Source organism: Dermacentor silvarum, chromosome 2 (genome assembly GCF_013339745.2).
Source record: "Dermacentor silvarum isolate Dsil-2018 chromosome 2, BIME_Dsil_1.4, whole genome shotgun sequence".
In the NCBI taxonomy this organism is placed as follows: domain Eukaryota; kingdom Metazoa; phylum Arthropoda; class Arachnida; order Ixodida; family Ixodidae; genus Dermacentor; species Dermacentor silvarum.
In genome coordinates, this window is record NC_051155.1 from 120,666,868 (window position 1) to 120,688,858 (window position 21,991).

At 43.8% G+C, this 21,991-nt stretch overlaps 2 protein-coding genes across 11 annotated transcripts in view; one reads left to right on the plus strand and one right to left on the minus strand.

Moving 5' to 3' along the window:
• Nucleotides 1–13,771, plus strand: part of LOC119441714 (serine/threonine-protein kinase OSR1-like) — a 230,247-nt gene extending 216,476 nt beyond the window's left edge. For all 8 annotated transcript variants that reach the window (XM_049661545.1, XM_037706310.2, XM_049661546.1 and 5 more), the window contains 5 exons: nucleotides 4,610–4,728; nucleotides 6,050–6,102; nucleotides 10,789–10,857; nucleotides 12,566–12,627; nucleotides 12,992–13,771. In XM_049661545.1, the coding sequence (XP_049517502.1) occupies nucleotides 4,610–4,728; nucleotides 6,050–6,102; nucleotides 10,789–10,857; nucleotides 12,566–12,627; nucleotides 12,992–13,075 (387 nt within the window). In that variant the 3' untranslated portion in view covers nucleotides 13,076–13,771. The remainder of the gene's footprint in view (nucleotides 1–4,609; nucleotides 4,729–6,049; nucleotides 6,103–10,788; nucleotides 10,858–12,565; nucleotides 12,628–12,991) is intronic.
• Nucleotides 13,772–17,428: 3,657 nt separating this feature from the next.
• The window catches only part of LOC119441715 (F-box/LRR-repeat protein 4), a 51,292-nt gene continuing 46,729 nt past the window's right edge, over nucleotides 17,429–21,991 (minus strand). Inside the window, exons 14-15 of one of the 3 annotated variants that reach the window (XM_037706315.2) lie at nucleotides 20,648–20,752; nucleotides 17,429–17,759 (exon numbers count right to left, since the gene is read on the minus strand). In XM_037706315.2, coding sequence (XP_037562243.1) covers nucleotides 17,621–17,759; nucleotides 20,648–20,752 — 244 coding nt within the window. In that variant the 3' untranslated portion in view covers nucleotides 17,429–17,620. Of the gene's footprint in view, nucleotides 17,760–20,643; nucleotides 20,753–21,991 lie in introns of those variants that run through there. The other 2 variants (XM_049661555.1, XR_007465592.1) reach the window with 2 other exon arrangements.

A 21,991-nucleotide genomic window follows, 5' to 3' on the forward strand; every position in this document is an offset into this window, starting at 1 on the left:
AATACTCCCGTGAATTCGAACTCAAGAAACGGTGCAACAGTTATTTCTAACGAAATTTCTTGCTCCCATGGACCTTTTTTTGGACAAACCCGAGCCAAAGGCGAAGGTTCGATGTGTCGCTAGCTACCATAATGTCTCGTGCCATAAAAATGACAGAAGAAACATGCTCAGGGAGCCGAGACCAAAGTGGAGCAAGCAGATCGGCACGTGCCCTCCTTTTCCCACTTGGCTTAAAAGGAGCAGGAAGGAGCTCCCCAGCACACGCTTGATAATGTTGCTCTTAGCACACGCTTGATCCTGTTACCGCATGCTTACCAGTGGCCGACTCCCATCGAGCATGCTCCGCCTCCTAGCACGCGCTGAATCACATCGCCAACATTGAGCACGCAAGAGAACTCCGCGCATCAAGCCACCATCCTTCTCGGCTCACCCACGCATTTCCCCTGCACCTACATCAAGCCGCACGCAAGCCGCAATCTTATCGTGCTTGGGCTTCATACAGAACCTAGGCTTCTACCTGCACATGTTGTTGATGGAAGAAAGATAAAACTTTTTCAATGCGAGCCCAGTGATGGTTTTGGTTTTCCACACAGTACCGTGCAATTGATCAGGCACTATATTTAATGGGGCTCTCCTTAGTTCGAACTATGTTTTACTCGATTTTATTCGAACCCACTTACAACGGTCCCAGATACAATTACATTAGGGCTAAGTGCTGCGCTGGTTGGTACGTAGTCAACAAAGAATTTAAACTGGCGAGTTTCGTCCTGTGCACTTGACTCTGTGTATGCGTCTAGTTAGCTGGTTTAAGTTCTTTGTTGACCACATACTATAACGATTTGTGAGTTATACTGTCCACATTTCTCTGTATTTAGAATTTTCCAACCCAGCCTATTGAAACTGCACCCAGATATAATGAAAATCTTCAATAGCGCCGTACTGTTACATCGAACACTTCCAAACCGGTCATGGTAATAGGAGGGCACACGCAAAGTTGCAAGCATGGAAGCGTGACCAAAGTGGGCGTGTGGCAGCGCCCCGCCCCCCAATTTATTCCAACAACGACGAAGATATGAGCGCCGAGATCAACGAGCGCTGCTGCACAGATTTCAGAAGCTACGAGAAAAGTCGCTTTCAACCATGCTAGTGTAACCATGCATGCTTTCAAGGCATGTCTTCAGCATGCTTCAAGGCGAGGCAGTATGGCGGCCGTGGCCTCTGAGATAGCACTGGCACATGTGCTGGTGCTATCTCGGAGATCACGAAGGCAGCTATAGTTTTCGTGCAGTTCTCCGTGTGATAGGCAGCGGGTGCACTACGCCTGTTTCGATGATTTGGACCAATTTGGACCAATGGGCGCTCATGTATTGCTAGTTTATTGTTGCTGTCGATATTAACGTGGCCCGAGTCGGCGTGAGCGCGGTATGACGCGCCGCTGTTACTTCTTTCTGTGGTTTTACGTGCCAAAACCACTTCTGATTATGAGGCACGCCGTAGTGGAGGGCTCCGGATTAATTTTGACCACCTGGGGTTCTTTAACGTGCACTACAATGCAAGCACACGGGCGTTTTTGCATTTCGCCTCCATCGAAATGTGGCCGCCGGGGCCTGGATTCGATCCCGCGACCTCGTGCTCAGCAGCGCAACGCCTTAGCTGACTGAGCCACCCCGGCGGGTAAGCAAAGCTGTAAAGAGTCAGCAGTTATGCCACCGTTATCGGGAGATTGCGGTTCGTCGATGCTTTGTTTGCGTTGTCGGTGGGAAATGTTCACGATGGCATTCTACCTTTCGCACTTCATACTTTTTCAACTGAAGCGACATAGAAAACGTAACTTTGTGGCTTTTGGCGTGTGTGCGGCTGATGCTACAGCCGTAATGGCAAGACCTTAGCAAAATCCGAACATGCCGCAGTAGTTTCCGCTTCAAGCCAACTAGAACGCTTCACTATCATGTGCAGAATCCACTCATGTTCCTCTGACATTAAAATATAGTGTCACAAGCTCTCTCTCTCGAAAAAAAAAAAAAAAACGGTGACAACGCTCGTAGTTTCAAAATGGCAGTTAATCGTAATCGGCTGGGTGGCGTTCTTGATGAGTTACGCCGCTGCGTATAGTTTTATAGATGATGTTTTTAACGGAAACTTGTAGCTAGATGCGGGAACGTGCCGGGAACAAAAATGAAGGTACTAAAATACGATTTTTAAACCAAAGCGGTGTCAAATTGTAACTGCCGACGCCAGCTTCAGTGTCGTTAATCTTTGTGCGTTTTAAAGGCAAGTGCACATATAACGAACTACTGATATAATACCACATTTTGCGGAACTATCAAGTTTGTTATATAAAGTTTCGATTGTACAATATCCATTCACATTTTGCACCGTCAGCCCTTCAGACAAAAAAATTTAAGAGCCGAGGTTATCACATCAACTCACGTTGTAAATGCGTAATTACTCCAATGTTTTCTTCATTGTGTGCATACATATGCATGGAGTAAGGGAATTAATTTCAGAGTATTTTTAAATTTTCGCGAACATACCTAGACTCTGCAGATTTCAGAATCTGACAAATGGCAAAACTTTCTACGTAATAAGTAAAGGATTGCTGCAAAACATTACCGAGAACCTCATTGGTATTCAGTACAACAGAACGTCACTAACTCATTATAGTTTCAGAGGGAAAAAAAAAAACACTTGATTCTATTCAACAGCGATTCCATTGATAAAAAAATATTTTCTAGAACTTCATATACGTACTAGAACTGAGCTGTAATCAGTGCTGGCATACTAATTTGGTGTTTCCTGTAATAAGAGTAGACCGTACTGTATATCTTGATTTCTATGTACTTTTGTTATTGATAGCTTGATGCATTCGATATGCAATGCCAGAGAATCCCAAGCATGTGCCCAAAATGTGAGCGCATTGTATTTTGTGAAAACTTTTTCAATATTCAATTCGATATATATATTTTTCTTAGTTTGTTTCAAAATCTGCTATTCGGTATTCGCACACCCCTACTTAATAGTAGTGCACTAACCATAGGGTTGCATTCTCGGTAGTCATTTTCGTGGATAGTGTCGCTTTTGGCGAGCATCAGTTGGCTGAGTAAGCGGAAGGAGAAGCAACAAAAGAGACATCACATCTCTTATCAGTGTTATATTTTGATTTTGTTTTGCAGACATACATTGACTGCATGTGCATTGCTGCAGTGTGGTTGTTATGTTAGCAACTTGCTGAAAGGGGTCTTAGTTTTGTCTCTGAAAGGGATCGTACAAGAACGTGGTCTCATGTTTTCTATCTACATGCACCAACTAGCCCACTTGTCTCTGTTAGCTTGTTCATTGTTCTCTAAGTACTGTAAAAGGCAATTCCAGGTCTGTGATATAGAAAAAGTAACACTTACATACATTTATTTACACATACTACTGTTAAAAATGCTTAGTGTTTAATACCGTAATTCCAAAGAAAAGTTCTTTAACATCTTAAGGGACACTAAAGGAAAATATTAAGTCGAGTTAGATTGAAAGATGAGGCCTCTGTAATAACGAATTCGTCATTCTTTTGTAAGTGAAAAAATTATGAAAATGGAAAATCGGGGTGGCACCACGTATTTTGGACTATGGTACTTCTCATATGACATCAGCACTGGATGATTCAGAGAACGGCAAAGAGGGCGGGCGGTGATTATGTCAACAAATTAATTTTGGAGTCAGTGATTTTCCATGCAATAAAGTCATGTACCTTGGTACACAGAAAATGATGATACAAGATTTAGACGAATAACTTATTAATCCAACTCTGTTTAATATTTTCCTTTAGTGTCCCTTTAAGACTTCTAAGAAGCAAAATTGATGAGCCAGAAGAAAGCTACCTATTAGTGTATGTATTTTATGGTATAACCTAAAGAAGGCACAATGTGAGGAGTCTCTGTAAATGTGGAGCTATCACTAAAGGGGCACTAAAAGAAATGTTAACTTGAACCGCATTAGTAAATTACACTTCTGCAATTGCAAAGTGGCCATTCTTAGCACAACAGGCCAGAAAATAGGCAAGAACGAATGGCAGTGGTCACACTGACCTGTGCTACTATTCTGGACATCAGCGAATTCTGCAGAGTTGTCAAATTTTGTAATGGTGGCATTTTGAGCCCATCAGGGAAGCTGTAGCAGCCAAGCTGACCAGTTGATGAGTTCAACAATATGGTGGAATTCGCCAATGTTCTGAGTAGCATCCCTGAAGTTATTGTAAGAGCTTGCCTTGACATGATTTTTGACATCGTCTGCTTGGGTTTAGTTCACTGTTTATTGGGAAACGAGTTCTGTGCTGTAACAGCCTAGCAAATTTCATGGACTCTTCCTGCTTCAGCACATCCCAATATGCGAAAACACTTTGGAATCGGTTATGTCACATTGACATGCCAGAGCAAACGTTTCGGTGCAAAATTCAAGAACGGCAAGCTTGGCCCTAATTTACGACTAAAGTAATGAAGCGTTTTCGGCCAAACGAATGTGGATATGCTTTTGATAGAATACCTTGCAAGTCTATAAACTTATTAACTGTTGCTGTTTAGTATCACTTTTCAACTATTATGGGGAAAATGTGCTCTCCTTGCAGCCACCACCAGTGCCCGAGTCCACAGGACACAGTGAGACACCTCAACAGCAACCTCCTCAGCAGCCTTCTGCAGCCGCAATCTCAACTCCGGAGACCGTCAACCTCGTCCTCAGGATAAGGTAAACACTGCAACACCGTGATCCCACTTCTTGTACAAAAGTAGTCTGCTTGCAACCTGGTTGCTGCTGGTGCTGCGTTACTGGCAGGCCTTGGCTTGATCCCCGTCACAGGAATAACGGGAGTAGAGTAGGCTTGTGTGAATATCAATTTCTTGGTTCGAAGCACAGTCAGAGTGAATAGTAACACAGTGCAGAATAATTTGACAGCAAGTAGTTCAAGTACTTGTGGGGTTTGCATAAAAGTTTGACTCAGCAGCCAGAAGCTGACATCTAAAATAAGTCTTTTTACTTGCAAAGATGGAAATAGTTCTGCCTCTGAAATCAGTTTATTTTCTAAATGGTGCTATTCATATATTGTGATGCAAAAGTGCAAGTTCAATATTTTTACAACTCCAGCTGCACAGAAATTTGTTTACAGACTCTTGTTCCCTGTTGTGCTTAAATCTGTACTTGAATTTGGTGGTTGTTGAGGCTGCAGGAGCGTTTTGCATTCGCTTGTCGTGCGTTGTTGAGATGCTGTGAAATGAGACCTTGACTGCTTGATGCCAGCAGTTTATGCTGTGTTGCGGAAATTTAACTTGATGCTTTCCATCTACAAGTGACCTTAACGCTTTCTGTTCTGCAAGTGCACAAACGAAAATTTTCATAACTATTAACCGTAACATCGAGGTGCAGCTTATATGCGAATTTCAACTTGAGGTGTGGCTTCACAAAAGTGCAATTCGCGCTGCTGTGAAATCACCTTTATAGAGCATTTAAAGCAATGTTTTCAACCATGAGCATCACCAAAGAGGTGGTGAACAGAGCAGCATGGTCGTAGATATGATGTGGATGATTCTTCTTTCTTTCTTTCTGGGGCATTGTACTTGGTAGTGCGGCTTATACGCAGGAAAATGCATATTCATTTATTTCGAATACTTCAAAAACTTAGAATACTAAGATTCAAGGCGAAGCAAATATCAAATAGCGTACTACTTGATATAATATTAGTAATATCAAATATTCGCACAAGCCTACTTGCAAGAGATGTTTTAGAAAGGTTTTAAATGCAACTGTTCTGCATTAATTAATGCAACAATTGCAGCAATGCAACAATTGCAACAATTGCAATGTAAAATACAACAATTGCAAAGTACCATGATACTTAGTTGCTATGCACTACATAAGAAAAATATGAAAATGTACAAAATGCTGCCCGAGTGCATTTTAAATATGTGTCAAAGGTCTTAAAGCTCTTTGTCGTGTTTTGATGCTGGCATAAAAGGGACAGCTCTCATTGTTTGTGTTCTAGCTTCTAACTGTGGAACTTTTTCTCTTGTAGGAATCAAAGGAAAGAGCTTAATGACATCCGATTTGAATTCACACGTGACAAAGGTGAGTGTGGAAGCCGCATATTATAATAGTTAGCAAAGCTTTAGAAGGCTGAAAGGGAAGTTAACGTGCTTGTACATACACACCCGTGCCACCTTCATCAGTGCAAAGATTGAACGTTAGCCAAGTCCAGTCAGAAAGATTGTAATAAAACTGTACATGTTCATGGGAAAAGGGGATTAGAACCCAAAAGGTGCGAGTAAGGCCTGCAGTCCATTCTGGCAAGGCCTCCTCGTGCTTTGCGTGAACCAGGGGTTGCATTTTGTACCGATTCTTTCCATTTTTCATTCTTTTCGCTCTTTGTCATAGGCTTGTTGCACAAAGCCGCACCCCATTATACTGGGTTGCACAAAAAACAATGAAGGGGCCCACTTATAAAATTACTGGTTTTAACAATACAGTTATAACGATACCACATATGACGATATATTTGTTATAACAATGAGTCAACTTAACAGTATCAACTTATGCATTAGGGCTATGAGAAAAAAAATGTATATAACAATCAGTTATTCGCCGCATGTGGGATATAGCGATCGAAATTTTGCTGCTGGGCCGCGGTTTTCATGCTGAATAATCGTGAAATTTGAATTCCTGAGTGGCCTCTAACTGATACGGTGCGAAAAGTTTGCCTATGCGAGTTCGTATCTGCCGCCAGTACCGCGCAGCGCGTCCTGCGTGCGCGCCGATTGCGGAAGCCACGGAGAGCATTGCAAGTTGACGCACCATGCGCAAGATGGCGCCAGCTCCTTCGCATCCTTAAAGCCCCTCTTGTCTGTACGCGTCGCCGGCGGTCGTGCGAGCGTCCAGAGAAGGGGGGGGGGGGGGAAACATAAGCTGTCTCTCTCTCCCGGTGAGTGTGGAAATGCGCCGCAGAAGCGCAGCGGGAGGTGCGCCGACAAAGCGCAAAGCTGCATCTCTTGAGACGAAACTGCAAATTTTGCAAGACTAGTAGCAGTACGAGCTCGCGCATTCGATGATATCGACGATTATGAAAACCAGGAGCGCCACGATGACGAAGGCTTACAAGCAGTGGCCATGCCGATCAACGGAAAAGGCGCCAGGACGAAACCCCCATGGGCGAAACCAACACAGTGGAAGCCGCTGACATTACCGAACTCTGGGAGCACGTCGCTACTGACGATGAAATAGGTGGTTCGTCGATGAGAGAGTTTCTGAGTGCAGATGGTGCTACCTCGTTCTGCGAAGAGATCTGCCACGGGCCGATCGTTGTCGTGACTGCAGTGGCGTTGTAGGACGGAGGCGACGACAGTAGCAGCAGTCACGACGAGATTGACAATGGCCCGTCTTTGACGACACCAACCCCGATGTTCAATCAAAGTGCAATTTCGTCGATCTCGTCGCTCATTGATTTCATGCACGCTAAATTATTGTTGCCAGTGTTCGTGCAGCAGCTGGACATCGCTGCACACGGCGTTGTGAATTCGAACCTTTTGCGAAAGCAAGTGCAAATTTTTATTTCAGCACGCCGAACGATTGAGGCGCGATTTAGAGGTATAAACAAACATTTTTTTCTTCACAGCCTACTTTGCACAACGTGGATATCTTATCGCAAGTGGCAAATGTGATTTCGGGACCGCAAAACTATATTGAGCGGCGTTTTTTTACAATTTTTATTTTGTTGTTTTGTTTTGTTTATTTTACAATTTTTTTTTTTTTTTTTTTACAATTTACGGCAGTCCCGATATAGCGATGATTGATTATGACTATGGGATTTTTCGTTCATCTTGATATCGTTATAATTGGACTGCACTATACTTGGATGTAATATTGAGCAGCCCTCATACTTTAAACTTTCGGTGAGTGTTCTATAGTAAAATAAACTTGCCTATTATAATGTTCCCATGTCACATTATTGGTTGTAACACTTGAATCTGGCTGCTGGGTGTCTGTGCCGAATGGAAAAAAAATTTGAAAATCATTTAAAAAATGCGGGTGCGGCCAGCCGCCGCATCCGCATTGTGCGTCGCACACACCGCCCTGCGTGCCTTCCCTGCATGCCTTCCCCGTATGCCTTCCCCATATGCCTTCCTATTTCCCTCTCAACCTTCAGACTTGTTTCAAAGGTGTGGAAGAGAGGCGAACATGTGAGGCTGGTGATGTAGGGAAGGCATGCTGGGTGGCATGCCTGGCACACAATGGTGGTGCTATGAAAGCACATCGCACGCAGGCGAGTAGGGCAGCAGGCGATTTTCAATGATTTTGCATGGCACAGACATCCAGTAGCAAGTTTAATTTGTTATAACCAATAACACAGTATGGGAATGTTGTAGTAAGCTGTTTGTTTCACCATAAAACACACACAGAAGTTCACGACTACTTATTGTTTATTCAATGTATTGTTAAAAATGGTATCGGTATAAGTGGGTTCAACTGTCTGTGTGAAATGCAGATATGCTCTTAGATTAGACAACTGCTGAATTGATCTGAATGAAATTTGTTTCATTTAAGGGAAAGCTGAATTCTATGGTCTATAGGAAGCATAATTTTGATTTAGGGCCTCAAATGTTTCGCAAAAATTCTCGAATATTGGTAAGCTTAAAAACAGGCGCAGGATTTCCAAATTTATAACAGTACCAAAAACAAATATTGCAGTTCTGAACACTGCATCTCTTAATCGAGCATTGTAGGTGGACAAATACAATGTACGTGAGATTGTTGCAATGTTTATGAAGGTTTCACAAAGGTCCCACTCACAAATACAAATTAGTGGTACGTCTCGGAAATGGTATTCAGTGTAATAGTATTTCGTTTTTTTTTTTGTCATGTAAACCGGTTGTAACAATTATCAATTATAACAATGGAATTTTCATGGCCCTTGAATCTTGTTATAAGTGGGTTTGACTGTACATCAATTTTGTCTGCTTTAAATGTCTCAATAGTTCTAGTTTATGCAATTGTGGTATAGTTTGTTTTTTAGTTCCTTAGTTAGAGTTGCAAGTTTAATGCTTCAGTTCTCTCAAATTTTGCTACTTTTGAGTTTTTATAAAAAATAATAGTTAACCTGAGTAAAAGATCTGCTCCCCACATTTGATAGAGCATAGCATTTTGATTTAAAATGCAACAAACCTTATCGAATTTGGTGCATTGAATGCCAAGCAAAATTAGTTCTTCGTTCCTATGTATATCAATTGGAGCTGTCTGACTCGGTAAAACCAAGTCAGACGGCAATGCCATTACACTTTGATGCAAGCAGTGTGAGAGAGGGAGATTAGACTTGGAATTGTGACACACTGTTGCGCACTCATGCAAATATAGTCAACATCCGTAAAATTGGGCAGTCTGAAAAAACAAACACATGTGTCTAACCGCCCTCAACAGCCACATCTGAAATAGCCTTAAAGGCTGGGCAATGCAATTATTAGACGTCTCACTACTTCTACTGTGACGTGAGATAGGCGGTTGTGCATGTGTATAATTAAAGATCACATTTTATGTACCGTGACTCCTTTGCACTCTTAGTATGCTTGACTGCATAACACAGTTGTAGTGCGACGAAGCTGAGTTTTGGGAACCAGCATTATGCAACGCTTTAGGCATCGTAGTGCTTGTACTGGGAGTGGAGACAGCTGGTCCGCGTGTATACGTAACTAAAGAACACGTTTTATGTCCCGAGTACCTTTGGACTCTTTGGGTGCTTGACCGCGTAACGCCGCTGTATTGCGGCAAAGCTGACTTTCGGGAACTGGAATCGTGCAACACTTTAGAACCTTGCCGTGCTTTCCGCACTTCAACCCCATCGGTGAAGATGACAAAGGCGGAGTTGGCAACATTGTGGACAGCGGCAAGTCCTTTAAATGAAGAACATTGCACCAAACAGCAGAAAGCTTGATAATGAACATCGAAGCAGCTAGGCCTAACATAAGCACAAAACAACTATTACAGCTGCCAGCGGATCGCCAGTGGTTTGAGGCTGCAAGATAATCAAAATGGCAGTGGTGGTGGCTTCAGTTAATGCTGTTTTGGACCTGTGGTCATGGCAAAAAGTCCAAAAAATCTGATGGCAAAGAGCTTCAGCGTCCATAATTTCAGATGTCTTTGTACATCGGTTCTGTGGGATACATGGCAGTGCCACGAAGGCGTCCAAAAAATTGGTCGTTCACCATGTGCAATAGTGTATATAGGCAAGTCGCATTCTATTCTGTGCCATATTTTCTGGTACCTGGCTCAACTTCTCTTAGTTGGTCAAGTAACACGCTTTCTTGAGTGCAGCACAATTGTGAAAAACTGTGATGATTGGCTGTATTCTTCATGCTTGCTTTGGTACCATGGGTAGTGTATTGTATTATAGTGCTGTTATATAGAGTACTTTATTATGGACGTCGTAATTGTTGTCGATGGTTGGACCAGACAAGATGACATTTAGCCACATCATTTTGGAGAGGGAACAATGTTTCCGATTTGCAATGGCCACTGCAGGTGGTGCACACATTATGCAAGCAAACATGCTACATCATGGCTTATCGAAAATGCTGGCAGCAATGCTTTTGAAACACACAGCACAGCAAGTGTTAGTATGTCTTGATTGTAAATGTCAGAGCTAACTTGCACAAGTACATGGTGCAGCTTATGATGTGTGCCACTGGCTGCACATGCTCTTTGTGCATGGCTAAAGTAGTGAGCACGGGCACATTGAAGAGATGCAACCTTCTGTTTGCTTTCTTTCAGATACTGCTGATGGCATTGCCTCGGAGCTTGTTGGAGCAGGCTTGGTTGATGGGAAGGATGTTGTTGTTGGTGAGTCAGCTGTCTGTGTTCAGAGGATCAGGTGCAGGGGTGGGACTGCCCAAAGTCATTTTGGAGCAAGTAAAATTGCGATTTGGAGGAGTTTGGAATAGAAAAAATTTCATATTGAAGCGGCTTGGAGCAGACTAAATTTCATTTTGGAGCAATTTGGAGCCGGCCAATCTGAATTTTGGTTGAACAATGGAATATGGCAGTACACTTCAAAACCACAGTGAAATGCAGAATAAACCAACACGAAGCGCGTAGTAGAAGTGCGCTTTGCAGCTACAGCATACTAGCATATGGAAGAGTGGGTCGAGCGACGGCACGGCGCATGCTTTCTTGTAAAACCGGAAACATTGATGGTACTATGATCGAACTGTATATTCCCGGATGACACTCATGATGATATCGGAAAATGTTCTCAAATTATGCGGTCCAATTGATGCAGTAACATATTTTCTGGGTCACCATATGTAACTGCAGGCCCAGAGAGTCTCAGTCAACCCTGGGCTGCTATAACGTAAAACTATTGCAATTTGTGTTTAATATGATAGCAACTATATGGACACTCCAGGTGCAATTCTGCTGTCGCCGTGATGTTCCGTATAAAGTCCAGGGGCGATAACATCGTCGCCGCGTGCCTTATGTGGGAGTTATTATGCGAGTGAAAGCGTGCGAGGGTGGGCTGACGATGGCGGCTCAATCTCGCGCGTGCAAGGGAAGGAAGTGTGGAGGAAGCACGCCGTCTCCAGTCGCGCGCAAGGCACCGGGGGGAATAGAGGGAGGGGGCACGTTCTCCTGCGGCAGCTGCTGCGTATGGCGCAGCCACGCGGGCCCTATCTTGAAAGCGATCTGCGACAAGGACAGAGTACAAGTGCTGATGGCTTCATGTGCACTGTATTTTCGCTGCTTAGTTCACATTGAAGCGAGAGGCAGTGCTGCTGTTGCCGCGCTACTTCACTCCAGCGTTTTGACGAGTTTCCGCAGTCAACGAGTGAGATGTGTTCACCTTTGCTTGAGCGTGCGTGACACTATGTTTGCTAATTTAGTAAGCGAATGTTTACAAGTTTATACGGCCGATAAACTAATATCCTTACTTTGTATAGCTGTCTACTTATTTGCTATTACAATCGATGCTTCTCCTTTCGGGTGAAACTGCGACATTTTATTCCAAATCCGCCATTAGCACTTCGTAATAAGTCAAAATGGCTCGGGCCTCGCCTATATGGGCATAAAAACTGATTGGAATAGTTTTACGTTATACCGGCCCTGGGGACAGAGACCCCCGCCCGCTGAACCCGCTGCTGCGCCCCGAGCCTACTTTTCGTTGTGCGCTGGGCCCACTCAACCGTACTCTAGTACACTCTAAATACAGCCGGCCTGGCCCTTCCGAGTGCACCGACAACAGCCGTGAGCGACCGCACGCGCGCCGGTCACTTGGTGGAAGCGCCAAAAAGTCCAGTCAACGGCTGCACTCTTTTTCGGAGAATGAATCCGTTCGCCGTTTGCGGCCACTGCCTGAGCACACATGCCCCAAGCCGTTCTGGCGCAACATGGCGCAATTTCGGTCATTTTTCTGTGTTGCTGGAATTGGCATTTGTATTGAAATGGTGCAATTGGCGCAGGAGTCCCACCCCTGATCAGATGGCATGCTGAACATTTCCAGCCTTTATTTTTAATACAAGATTACAAAACAATTCCCCTGTTGTTTGTGCAGTGGCTGCCAACCTGCAGAAGCTGATTGACAACCAGATCATGAAGACGACCACATTTGCCTTGGTAAGATGCGGTTCTTTCAAGAGAGCCAGTAAGAGTGCATGCAAATGATTACCACTAGGGCTAGTAGATGAAACTGTACTGTTAGTGTATAGCACGAGGTCAATATATAATCGGCCATCTCTAAATATCGTCATTTTTTTTACATTGAGCCTACAATACACAATGGGTATTTTTGACGGAGAATGTCGTGCTGGTTTTTGCTAGTTGGGGGCCACACTTTTAACTGGTAGTGCCTAGATGCACAGTCAACTAGCAATTCTTATTACGACTGAATGTGCATCGTTTTACCGTTTGCCTCACCAGCTAAGATTGAGATTGCAAAATTTTTCTGAAGTTCCTAACCATGGGCATCTTTGCTACACAGAAACAGACACCCGAGGAGGCTGCTGTGGACACTCCAGATGACAAGGCGCTCATTGGTTTTGCTCAACTTTCAATCGTAGACTAACCAGAGCAAGCGTTGAAAGTTGGCAGAAACCCCGCGCGCCCCGCCGCAGAGAAGAAAAAGGCAGCAGGCCCACGAACCACACCGCCTTACACGATTGGTCTTCGTCAGTGAGCGAGTGCGTATCTGCTGCACGCAAGTGATGCGGGGAGGAGTGGCAGCAGCGAAGTGGAGCAGGAGTGTGACACCGCTGCTGCTTTCTTCTCTCCTATTTTTGTAAAGTGTAAATTTTCGGTCATTGAATGCAAGGAGAAGGCAGGTTTTGTAGAAGCAAGGAAGCCAGCAACAATGCAAGAAGCCGCTGCCGACAACGTGGTGAGGATGTGCGACGGCAAACCATGCACACAGATGGACACCACGGCTTCTTTGCAACCTGCACATACTTTTTTTTTTTTTTGTAAGGAGCCTTACTACCCTCCCACCTCACTTTTTTTTTTCGTGTGCCCGCATACATAGGCCATGCCATTCATGCAAGTCTCTCCCCCCTTCTTCTCATTCTCTAGTGCCTCGCCAGTCATTGCTTCCACACTTTGGGCTGGGCGAGGCATGTTTGATTATGCAAGTGTGTACCATAGTCTTGGGCAAGGGTGCTGCCTTCCCCCTCTCCCTCTAAGGGCGGTGTGGGAATGCGGCAGGGGTCAGTTTAATTTATTCAGAGGCAGTCATAGACAACAACAATAAAGGCAGATTTCAAAGAAATCAATTGTGTGTGTTTTCTCTGCTGCTCTCTCTTGCTGCCTGCTGTGGTGGCCCAATAGTGATGGCGTCATGCTGCTGAGCACAAGGTTGGTGGTTTGATTCTTGACTGCGATGGCCGCACTCTGGCATGAAAGAATGCAGAAGGCCTGGGTACATGCTAAGGAACCCCAGGTGGCTGAAAATCTGGAACCATGCACTTTGGTCTCTCATGACCCCTTTGCTGCTTGTAGACGTTAAAAAAGCACTAAAAAGAGAAATAACTTGGCTGTATTAGTAAGTTACTTTCCTGCAATGCCCCCCCCCCCCCCCCAAAAAAAAAAAAAAAACTCTTTCCACAAGAGGAGGCTTGGTGAGCTAGTAAATAACCAAAAGATGGGTGGCAACGCCGCCTTGCAGTTTGTAGCGGCAACGTAAACTTTAACGGTGTCTGCTCGGGCCTAGTTAAACATTTATCGGTAAATATAGACTTAAAAGAACTATAGACTGAACATAGTAGGTTTCAAGAACTATTGCAGAGCCAGAATGGGCTATAAATGAGAAAATGCTTTGAAGTCCGTGATGCACTGACCTATTGGCGCTGCGTTTTTGGTGCGAAATTCTAAACTCGAATCTTCAACCATCATTTTGTTTTAAGCTATTGCCACAAAATAATGAATAATATAGTTTTGAATGAACACATTATCAGTCTAAGCAGATTTAACGTTTCTCTTTATTGTCCCTTTAAACCCCGTAAATAAACGTTAACACTGCTGTTGTCTTTTCCCACAGGTAATCTGTGAAAACATGTTCAAACAATGTACCCCCTTGCCTCTGCTTTTGAGAACAAAGATTCAGGCAGGCCACAGGGTGTTCTCTACCTTGCACTGGACCAAACTGAGCATTGCAGTGGAGCTACCCCATTGCAATGAAGGTTTGGCAACATGGAACTGTGTCTCCATTAGCCATTGTGCCATGCACTGCTATTTATCTGAAAAAACAAACCAAAAAATATTTGGAGGGCGCTTAAGCTTCGCCTGAGTGGAACACAATAGCATTCAAAGATCCTTGACTGCTTCTCGTGCTTCCCGGCAACTGCAGCTTAAGTAACTGTAATGTTTACTGGGAAACGCTGGCGGTGAACGCTATGCACGAAGGTGCACTTACTGGTAGAAATGCGGCCTCTTGCGTTGGCCAATCTGTTATAGTTTCGCACGTTTAATATTTCAATCAGAAGATTTAACATAAAAGGCATGCACTGTCGGTATTCTGTTTCATGACATTTGTTTGTGGCCTGTCATTCTCAAAGTTCCGAGGAATAACTTTGTAAAGAATGTAAGACAAAGTGTGAGTAACTTTAGTGGTAAAAGAAGTATTTAGTGTCTACGGAGGCCCTGCGTAGTGGTTTGGAATGATTTGTCACCAAACGAAGGTCGGCGCTGAGACCGGAATTTTTGGGGGACATAGCCGTTAACGCTCTCGCGTTAAAAGGAGTGCCGTTCACTTGCCTATCTACATGCAGTCCTCTGAAAGAACCAGCTCTGGCAGACATGCAAGTTTGCTTGCTTTTCAGTAATTACAGTTCTAAAGCACAGCTTTTCTGAACACTCGGCTTCCAGGCTCAGTAAAGTGATTTGTTGGCCATTGCTTGAGGCAACAGTTGGTTATCGTCAGTGTTGTGTACTGCAGACTATGCATTATAACAAATGGTTGGGAGCCATATCTCTATGCTTTGCACATTTCATATGGCATCCTGTTTGGTGGAAAGGCTACTGTGGTGCCATCTATTGCTAGTCTGGGATAGGTGTGGAATGTTGGTTGCATACTTGAAAGCTGCACAGTTGGCCACAAATGCTCACGGGGCATGGGATTTGCAACAAAAATTAATTTTTGCGAAGCCTCGATCTAAAGGTTTCAGTCTGTAGTCATAATTATAATCAATGTAGTGATCCATTAGTGACAAGTACTATGCCCTAACAGAGCAGGATTTCACATTTGTCATGGAACTCGTGTCCTGTAAGCCTTTGCAGCTAACTGTATCTACAGGGTACCTCCTTTAGCAGAGCACATTGTTCTGTCATCCTTCGTACAATCACATTATTTTACATACGTGTAATTGCTTTTACACATAGAGGGTTGTTGTAAGCACACAATTTCAGTCTTGAAATAGCAAAATTAGATGTCTTGCAGTGTTAAGTTCTAAAACATTAGTCCTGGCACAGCAGCAGTAGCTAAAGCTTTGTTTTAGACTAAATTTGTGGTTATACCAAACTTAGGGCACCTGCATACTCTTCAGCAATAGAACACGCTCACTCAGGACACATGACATGGGCTCCTCCACAGCACAGCAGAAGTTGGTGGCACAGCACTCGCTCTCATATGCATGCATATAATTTTTATGATGAATGTGCTGAGAGTGCCACTCTCAGCATAGCAACGATGCAAACGTTGGCTGGCATGGTGAACCTCTGCACGTGCCCCCCCGCCCCCCCCCCCTCTGAGATTGGGCGAGGCGCACCGAACATCTCACAAGAGGACATCACGCAAGCATCGCGCCATGCACGCATGAGATCATCAGAGGTGATGCCCATGTATTTGGTGCCAGTCACACAGGCAACGCTTGGCATTGTACAAGTACTGCTGGTTCTGTGTGACGAGGTTGGAGTAGAGTTAGTTGTTGCGCATGGTTCAGCACAACGGAAAACACCACGAAGCTGAGTGTTCTGACTTGCACTGCTTTCAAATAATTTATATGAAACTATTTTGCAAGGTTTGTGCTGTTTGTTATATCGAGGTTGCATTGTGTTACAGGAACAGTTGGAGATGGGTTTTATTTAACAGAGGCTAAATATATCCTGGCGGGATGAATGTGCATGAAATACACAACTTTCAAACAGGATACAGTGGAATCTCGTTGATACGATTCTGCGTAATACATTTTTCGGGATAATATGTTTCTTTTTCTTTTCCCGATAGTACGATTTGGTTGGATAATACGACTTTTGGATGATATGCTTTATTTTCCAGTTCCAGTGAAGATTGTATCGAGATTCCACTGCACTAATTGGATATGCAAAGTGAATAATGCAACACATGCGACAAGTCACTTCCAAAGCAAATGATACAAATTTTCAGTGTCGAGTTGGTGTGCATATGAAAGAAAAATTCTTCAGATTTCCTTTTTTGTTGCATCTTCCACAGTCAATGTCACTAGTCTGTCAATGGCTTTAATCAATCAAGTCAGATCACTGTTGTTTAACAATCTACTGTAGGGTGTCAACTTAAGCTAATGCAAGGCCACACACACATGCCATAAAGCCTCTGCAACTGCAAAGGCTTTTGCAGCACAACATCTGAGAAAAAAGTGGAATTTCTTTTCGGTCTATGCATTTGCCTTGGAGTCTAAAATTGCAGTGGATACTCCCCCCACGAATAGAACATTTCTTGCCCAATTTTTGGGCTTAGTGACAAACTTGTGAGAAGAAAACTTCATTTTCTCACAACTGTAGTGCTCCAAAATCTTTGCGATTTGCATTCTGCAACTTCAAACTTTGTAATTAGACTGCAGCCACTCACAGGCAGGCGCAGTCCAGAGTTTAGCTAGGTGTCAAGTGTAAGGTACGTAAAATGTAAAGTGCAGAAATGGTGTATCTGAAGAGAGAACAAGTCGAAACGCACAAAGCCTAGATTGACAGTGCTGCATTTTATTATGCAATGTAACATAACACCCATGACAACTTCACATATTTTACATGACATAATTCATTTTACAGTAACAAACTACTACTATATACAAGCTTTCAATCGTTACTGCTCACAAAAATTTCTGATGTTAACTTATACACAATAAATTCGCTTAGAGGGAGCGACATGTCATCTAAAATCGTCTGAGATACTCCTCTTGATTTGCACCTTAGGGTACAGCCTTTTCCATTCTTGCACAAAATCGAGGCTGATATTGAAGCAGAAGGACACGTCAAGAATCTTCAGTTGCTTGCACTCAATGAGCACTCTGCAAAGGAGGAATAATGAAAAAGAGGTAGAAAGGATGTATATACCTCTGCCAAATTGGATAAGCTACATAGCAAGTGTGATGTCTTGATGTGTTGCAAGCGTGTGATAATATCACGTGCATGCAGGATAGAGATGGCATAACATCATCTTAGCATCCCGGTGAGAACACTTCATCCAAATCATGTCCCAATGTCCATGCACCATTTTGGATACAAATAGGACATCCGCTGGACGTCCAGTTTCGGATATCCTATTATAGATGACCCAAGGATATCGCACATGGACCTGTTTCAGATATCCTACTACTGATGTCTCAAGGTTATCCAACATGGACATTTTTTTAACATACACATGAATACTTGTCCTCCAATTGAGGCTTTGTCTTTGTTTCCTCGTAACAGAAATATGTTTTCTCGCATGTTCGAATTACAATCTGAAGCTATCATATCTGCAGCTCGTGTGTACGTAATGCTTTACAAATTTTCTGACGCAATTTACTTTGAAAACTTCAATTAGTTCAATATGACATTTGTGCTTGACGGAAGACCTAGAAGAATCAGGAGTATGCTGCACTCCTGCACATGTGCGTGTGCGTAACGTGTGTACACAATGTATCTGCTCTTGATGCCCCACGCTCTGCCCCTTGCATCTGTCACACAGTGTGTGCTGCGACCATAATCGACGTTATGGCAAACACTGTGCAAAAGGCCTTCGCACATGCCCATAAAACTTACGCAGCACGTCCCGATAATGTCCCTCGCGGACATGCAAGGGATTTCAGCAGGACAAAGAAAGTACGCCAAACGGTAATCTGAGGGACATCCACAAGATGCATTAGACACATCCCCTGGCAGTGGATGTCAACAGGATATCCAGAGGACGTCATTGTTGTCACTAACGTGACAATGATATTTCCAAGGCCTTGATTTCCATGCATGTGATGGCCCACCGGTGAGTTGCGCTACCTTTACATTTTTCTCGAGCTGCAGAGAGATGGTGACTCCATGCTTGCAATCGAAACAAAAATTTTTCATTTGCATCGATTTTTCTTATAAGCGGACTTCACCCAGTTTGGAGGTGTCATCGTTTGGTCTAATAATGTGGACCGATCCCAAAGGAAGTGCAGTCTAACAAAGCGCCGCGAAGCGCTAGCTGTCATGAGGGAAGAAGGTGAGAAAGTGGCATGTGATGCATGCGTCAGACATTTCAAAGGGCGTCTGTAGCACAAGAGAAGCATGCATGCGATGTATGTTAGCTATCGCATGCTTAGAGAGTTGGTGGTGCTAAATCTGGGCCTAGTTTTTCGTAAAGCTGTCCCCCTTCCACACTACAGGAAAGATATGCATATTCAAAGTCAAACAGGAGGAATAAATGCCATGACCCGCCGATGACCCAAGCCACAATGAATGTGTTTAAACATTGCATTTCTCCAAACAAAGTTTGGAGGCACAGTCTGACATCAGCAGCATTTTCTGGCAACTTTCAACCAAGTCAATGAGGACCTATGGCAATGTATTAATATGAATTCGAAGTACCTGGGTAGCTTCTTCACTATGGTCAGCAGCATAGACTAGTTTGTCACAAGCAATGCATGTCATGCTCGCCACAAAAAATCCCTCGTCTGAATAAACCAATGCTTCTGCAAGCCTCCCGCGCTTTTAGAGCTGATGGATATTTATTTAAAATCTTTATTTAGCAAACTTTACAATAGCATTGTCAAGTACGGTACGCTCTTACTGGAGCCCAAAAATACATGAAAAAAATACAGCCAACAGTCATGCCCCTTGGACCAGAATAATAAACGCAATATGTGGTGATGATTTCAACAACCTGCAGAAAAGCACAGGCACTCTTTCGAGCAATAGTTTAGACTCATGCTGCGTGTACAGGAACTATATTTCACTAGTGTTCCCTGTCGGCACAGTCGTTAGTTGTCGAGATATGATCTGGAGGTCAAGTGCATCGGCTATTTATACGAGGGCAAATGAGAAAGTCTTTGCCCATTTATTTTTTTTGCCAAATTACGGCTGTCAATGCGAAGTCAACAGTGGACCTTTATTGGACCAGCCCGGCCTTTACTGCTGGTAGCTCCGCAGCACGGCACTGCTGTCAGTTGTTGAAGATGGCGGCTGTGCTTCACACGTCCACAGTGTACGAGCAACGAAGTGTGATTTGTTTTCTATGTGGCAAGGGACGAACGCCCGTTAATATCCACAGGGAAATGCAGCCCACGTATGAGGAAAGGTGTCTCGCTTTGAGAAGTGTGAGGTGGTGGTGTTGTGAGCTCACAAAAGGCCGTGAAGCCAAGACAGCAGTCTGACGGTGATTCCACTGTCAGCCGGACGAATTCTACCACAGGGGCATCTCATACTTAGTGCTGCGATGGGACAAATGTCAGAACCGGTGTAGGGACTATCTGGAAAGATTGTGTAAGGTTCGTAGAATAGCATGTATATTTGTAATGACCTTTCTTACCTTACTTTAGCTAATAAAAAATAGGGGCAACGAATTTCTGATTCGCCCTCGTATACGATTCGCCATGCATTCCAGTGTAATTGCTGGTGCTCATGCAAGTTCCAGAATGTACACAACTAAATTCAATTTGCGTACACAATTATGGAGATTTTTTCACTATAGAATAGGCAACATCATTCGGGAAAGTTTGGATACATGTAGACATGCCTTGCAACGAGTGATAACTTTGTAATAGTGGTTAGCCGGTGAAAAATGGTCACTGTAAATATGTATATCTCAGTATGCCACCTCCTGGCAAATCCAATTCCATGCAGCTGAGTAACAGGAGAAGCAAACCCTCCTCAGTGGTGGCTGTATTGTATATAAACATGTACTAATACCTTCAGGAAAATAGTAAGCAACATCACTCACTGAGAAACTCCAGATGAGCTTGCCTCTGCAGATCCTAGAATATCTAGATGTTCAAGGTCGTGGCAATGCGTCGCAATAACGAAAAGGTCCGAATCACAAAGGACGCTGAAAATAAGTCACACATAGAGTTTTTAACTTTCACCCATTGCATCTACCATCACCACTAGCTCAACCCCACAATATACCAACTCCTTTTCCTTTTCCATCTCCATTTCCTTTTCCAACTCCATTTCCGTTTCAATGTTTACAGTATAAGTGCCCTGAATAACCAGTAAGCGCAGTGCCTATTGCTAAAATTTCACAGAAAAGGCAAGCAACACAACCTGTGCAAATTTGAACAGAGCATAGGGCCTGTTAAAAACAAAGTTTCATAGAACAACATTCAACGTACTGAGATCCAATAGCGTTCCCAATTTTTGTGCTCACCTCTAGGTTCCACACATAGGCTAACAATATGTATGGTAGGAGTTCCTTTAATATGGCTCTGAAAACCAATGAATTTGTCCCTGATCGTAAAATGACTGAACGTGACCCTGAATGACCACAAAGCCTTAACTTGTCAAAAGTTCAGTTTAATTCTATTGCATTTACAAGAAACAAAGGCCGCCAACCCAAATAATTCAGCTTACTGAAGAGAGGCAATTTTGCTGCAGAACTTGCAAGAAAGCTGAAACACTAAAGCCCTGAATGTACTATCGCCCAAAAAAGTTTATGGACCACGGGATCTCAGAAAACGCTAAATATCCGAGCAGCCTTTAAAAGTAGCCAGTAAAACCGTACATCACAATGTTGTTCGCATATACCAGTAGAGACTGGAAATGGGAATACACCTGGATATAACGAAATTGACAAATTCCCGAAAAACTTTGTTATAACGAGGATTTCGGTATATGCAGGGTCAGCACGAAAATTCGAAAAAGAAACTCTTACTGTATTTACTCCGTTCTAACGCGCCCTCAATTGTAACGCGCACCCGTTTTCCGTTTTCGTCGAAGCACTCATCCTTGGAATGTCACACCAGGTATCGGATGAGTGGACGCGTGTCGTTTCGCACAAGTGCGAGGCATTGGAAACGAAGAGCGAGCGTCACGATGGCGTCATAGCGTCGTATAGTGTTACAGAAGAACCCCGCTGTTACATTCCCGGGGGGCTGCGTTTTCCCGGCTGTTACGTCGTTTTCGGCCGGTCCCAGCACAGCTCCCATAGAACCCAAAGCATTGGTAACCCCGTTGTTGCGTCGCAACTGCGGGACCGTTCCCGCATCGTACGTTGCGAACTGCCACCCCGCGCCGGCCCGAGCGGCCATTTTGACTTTTCATGTCGCTTGGCTTGGTGGCTTGACGA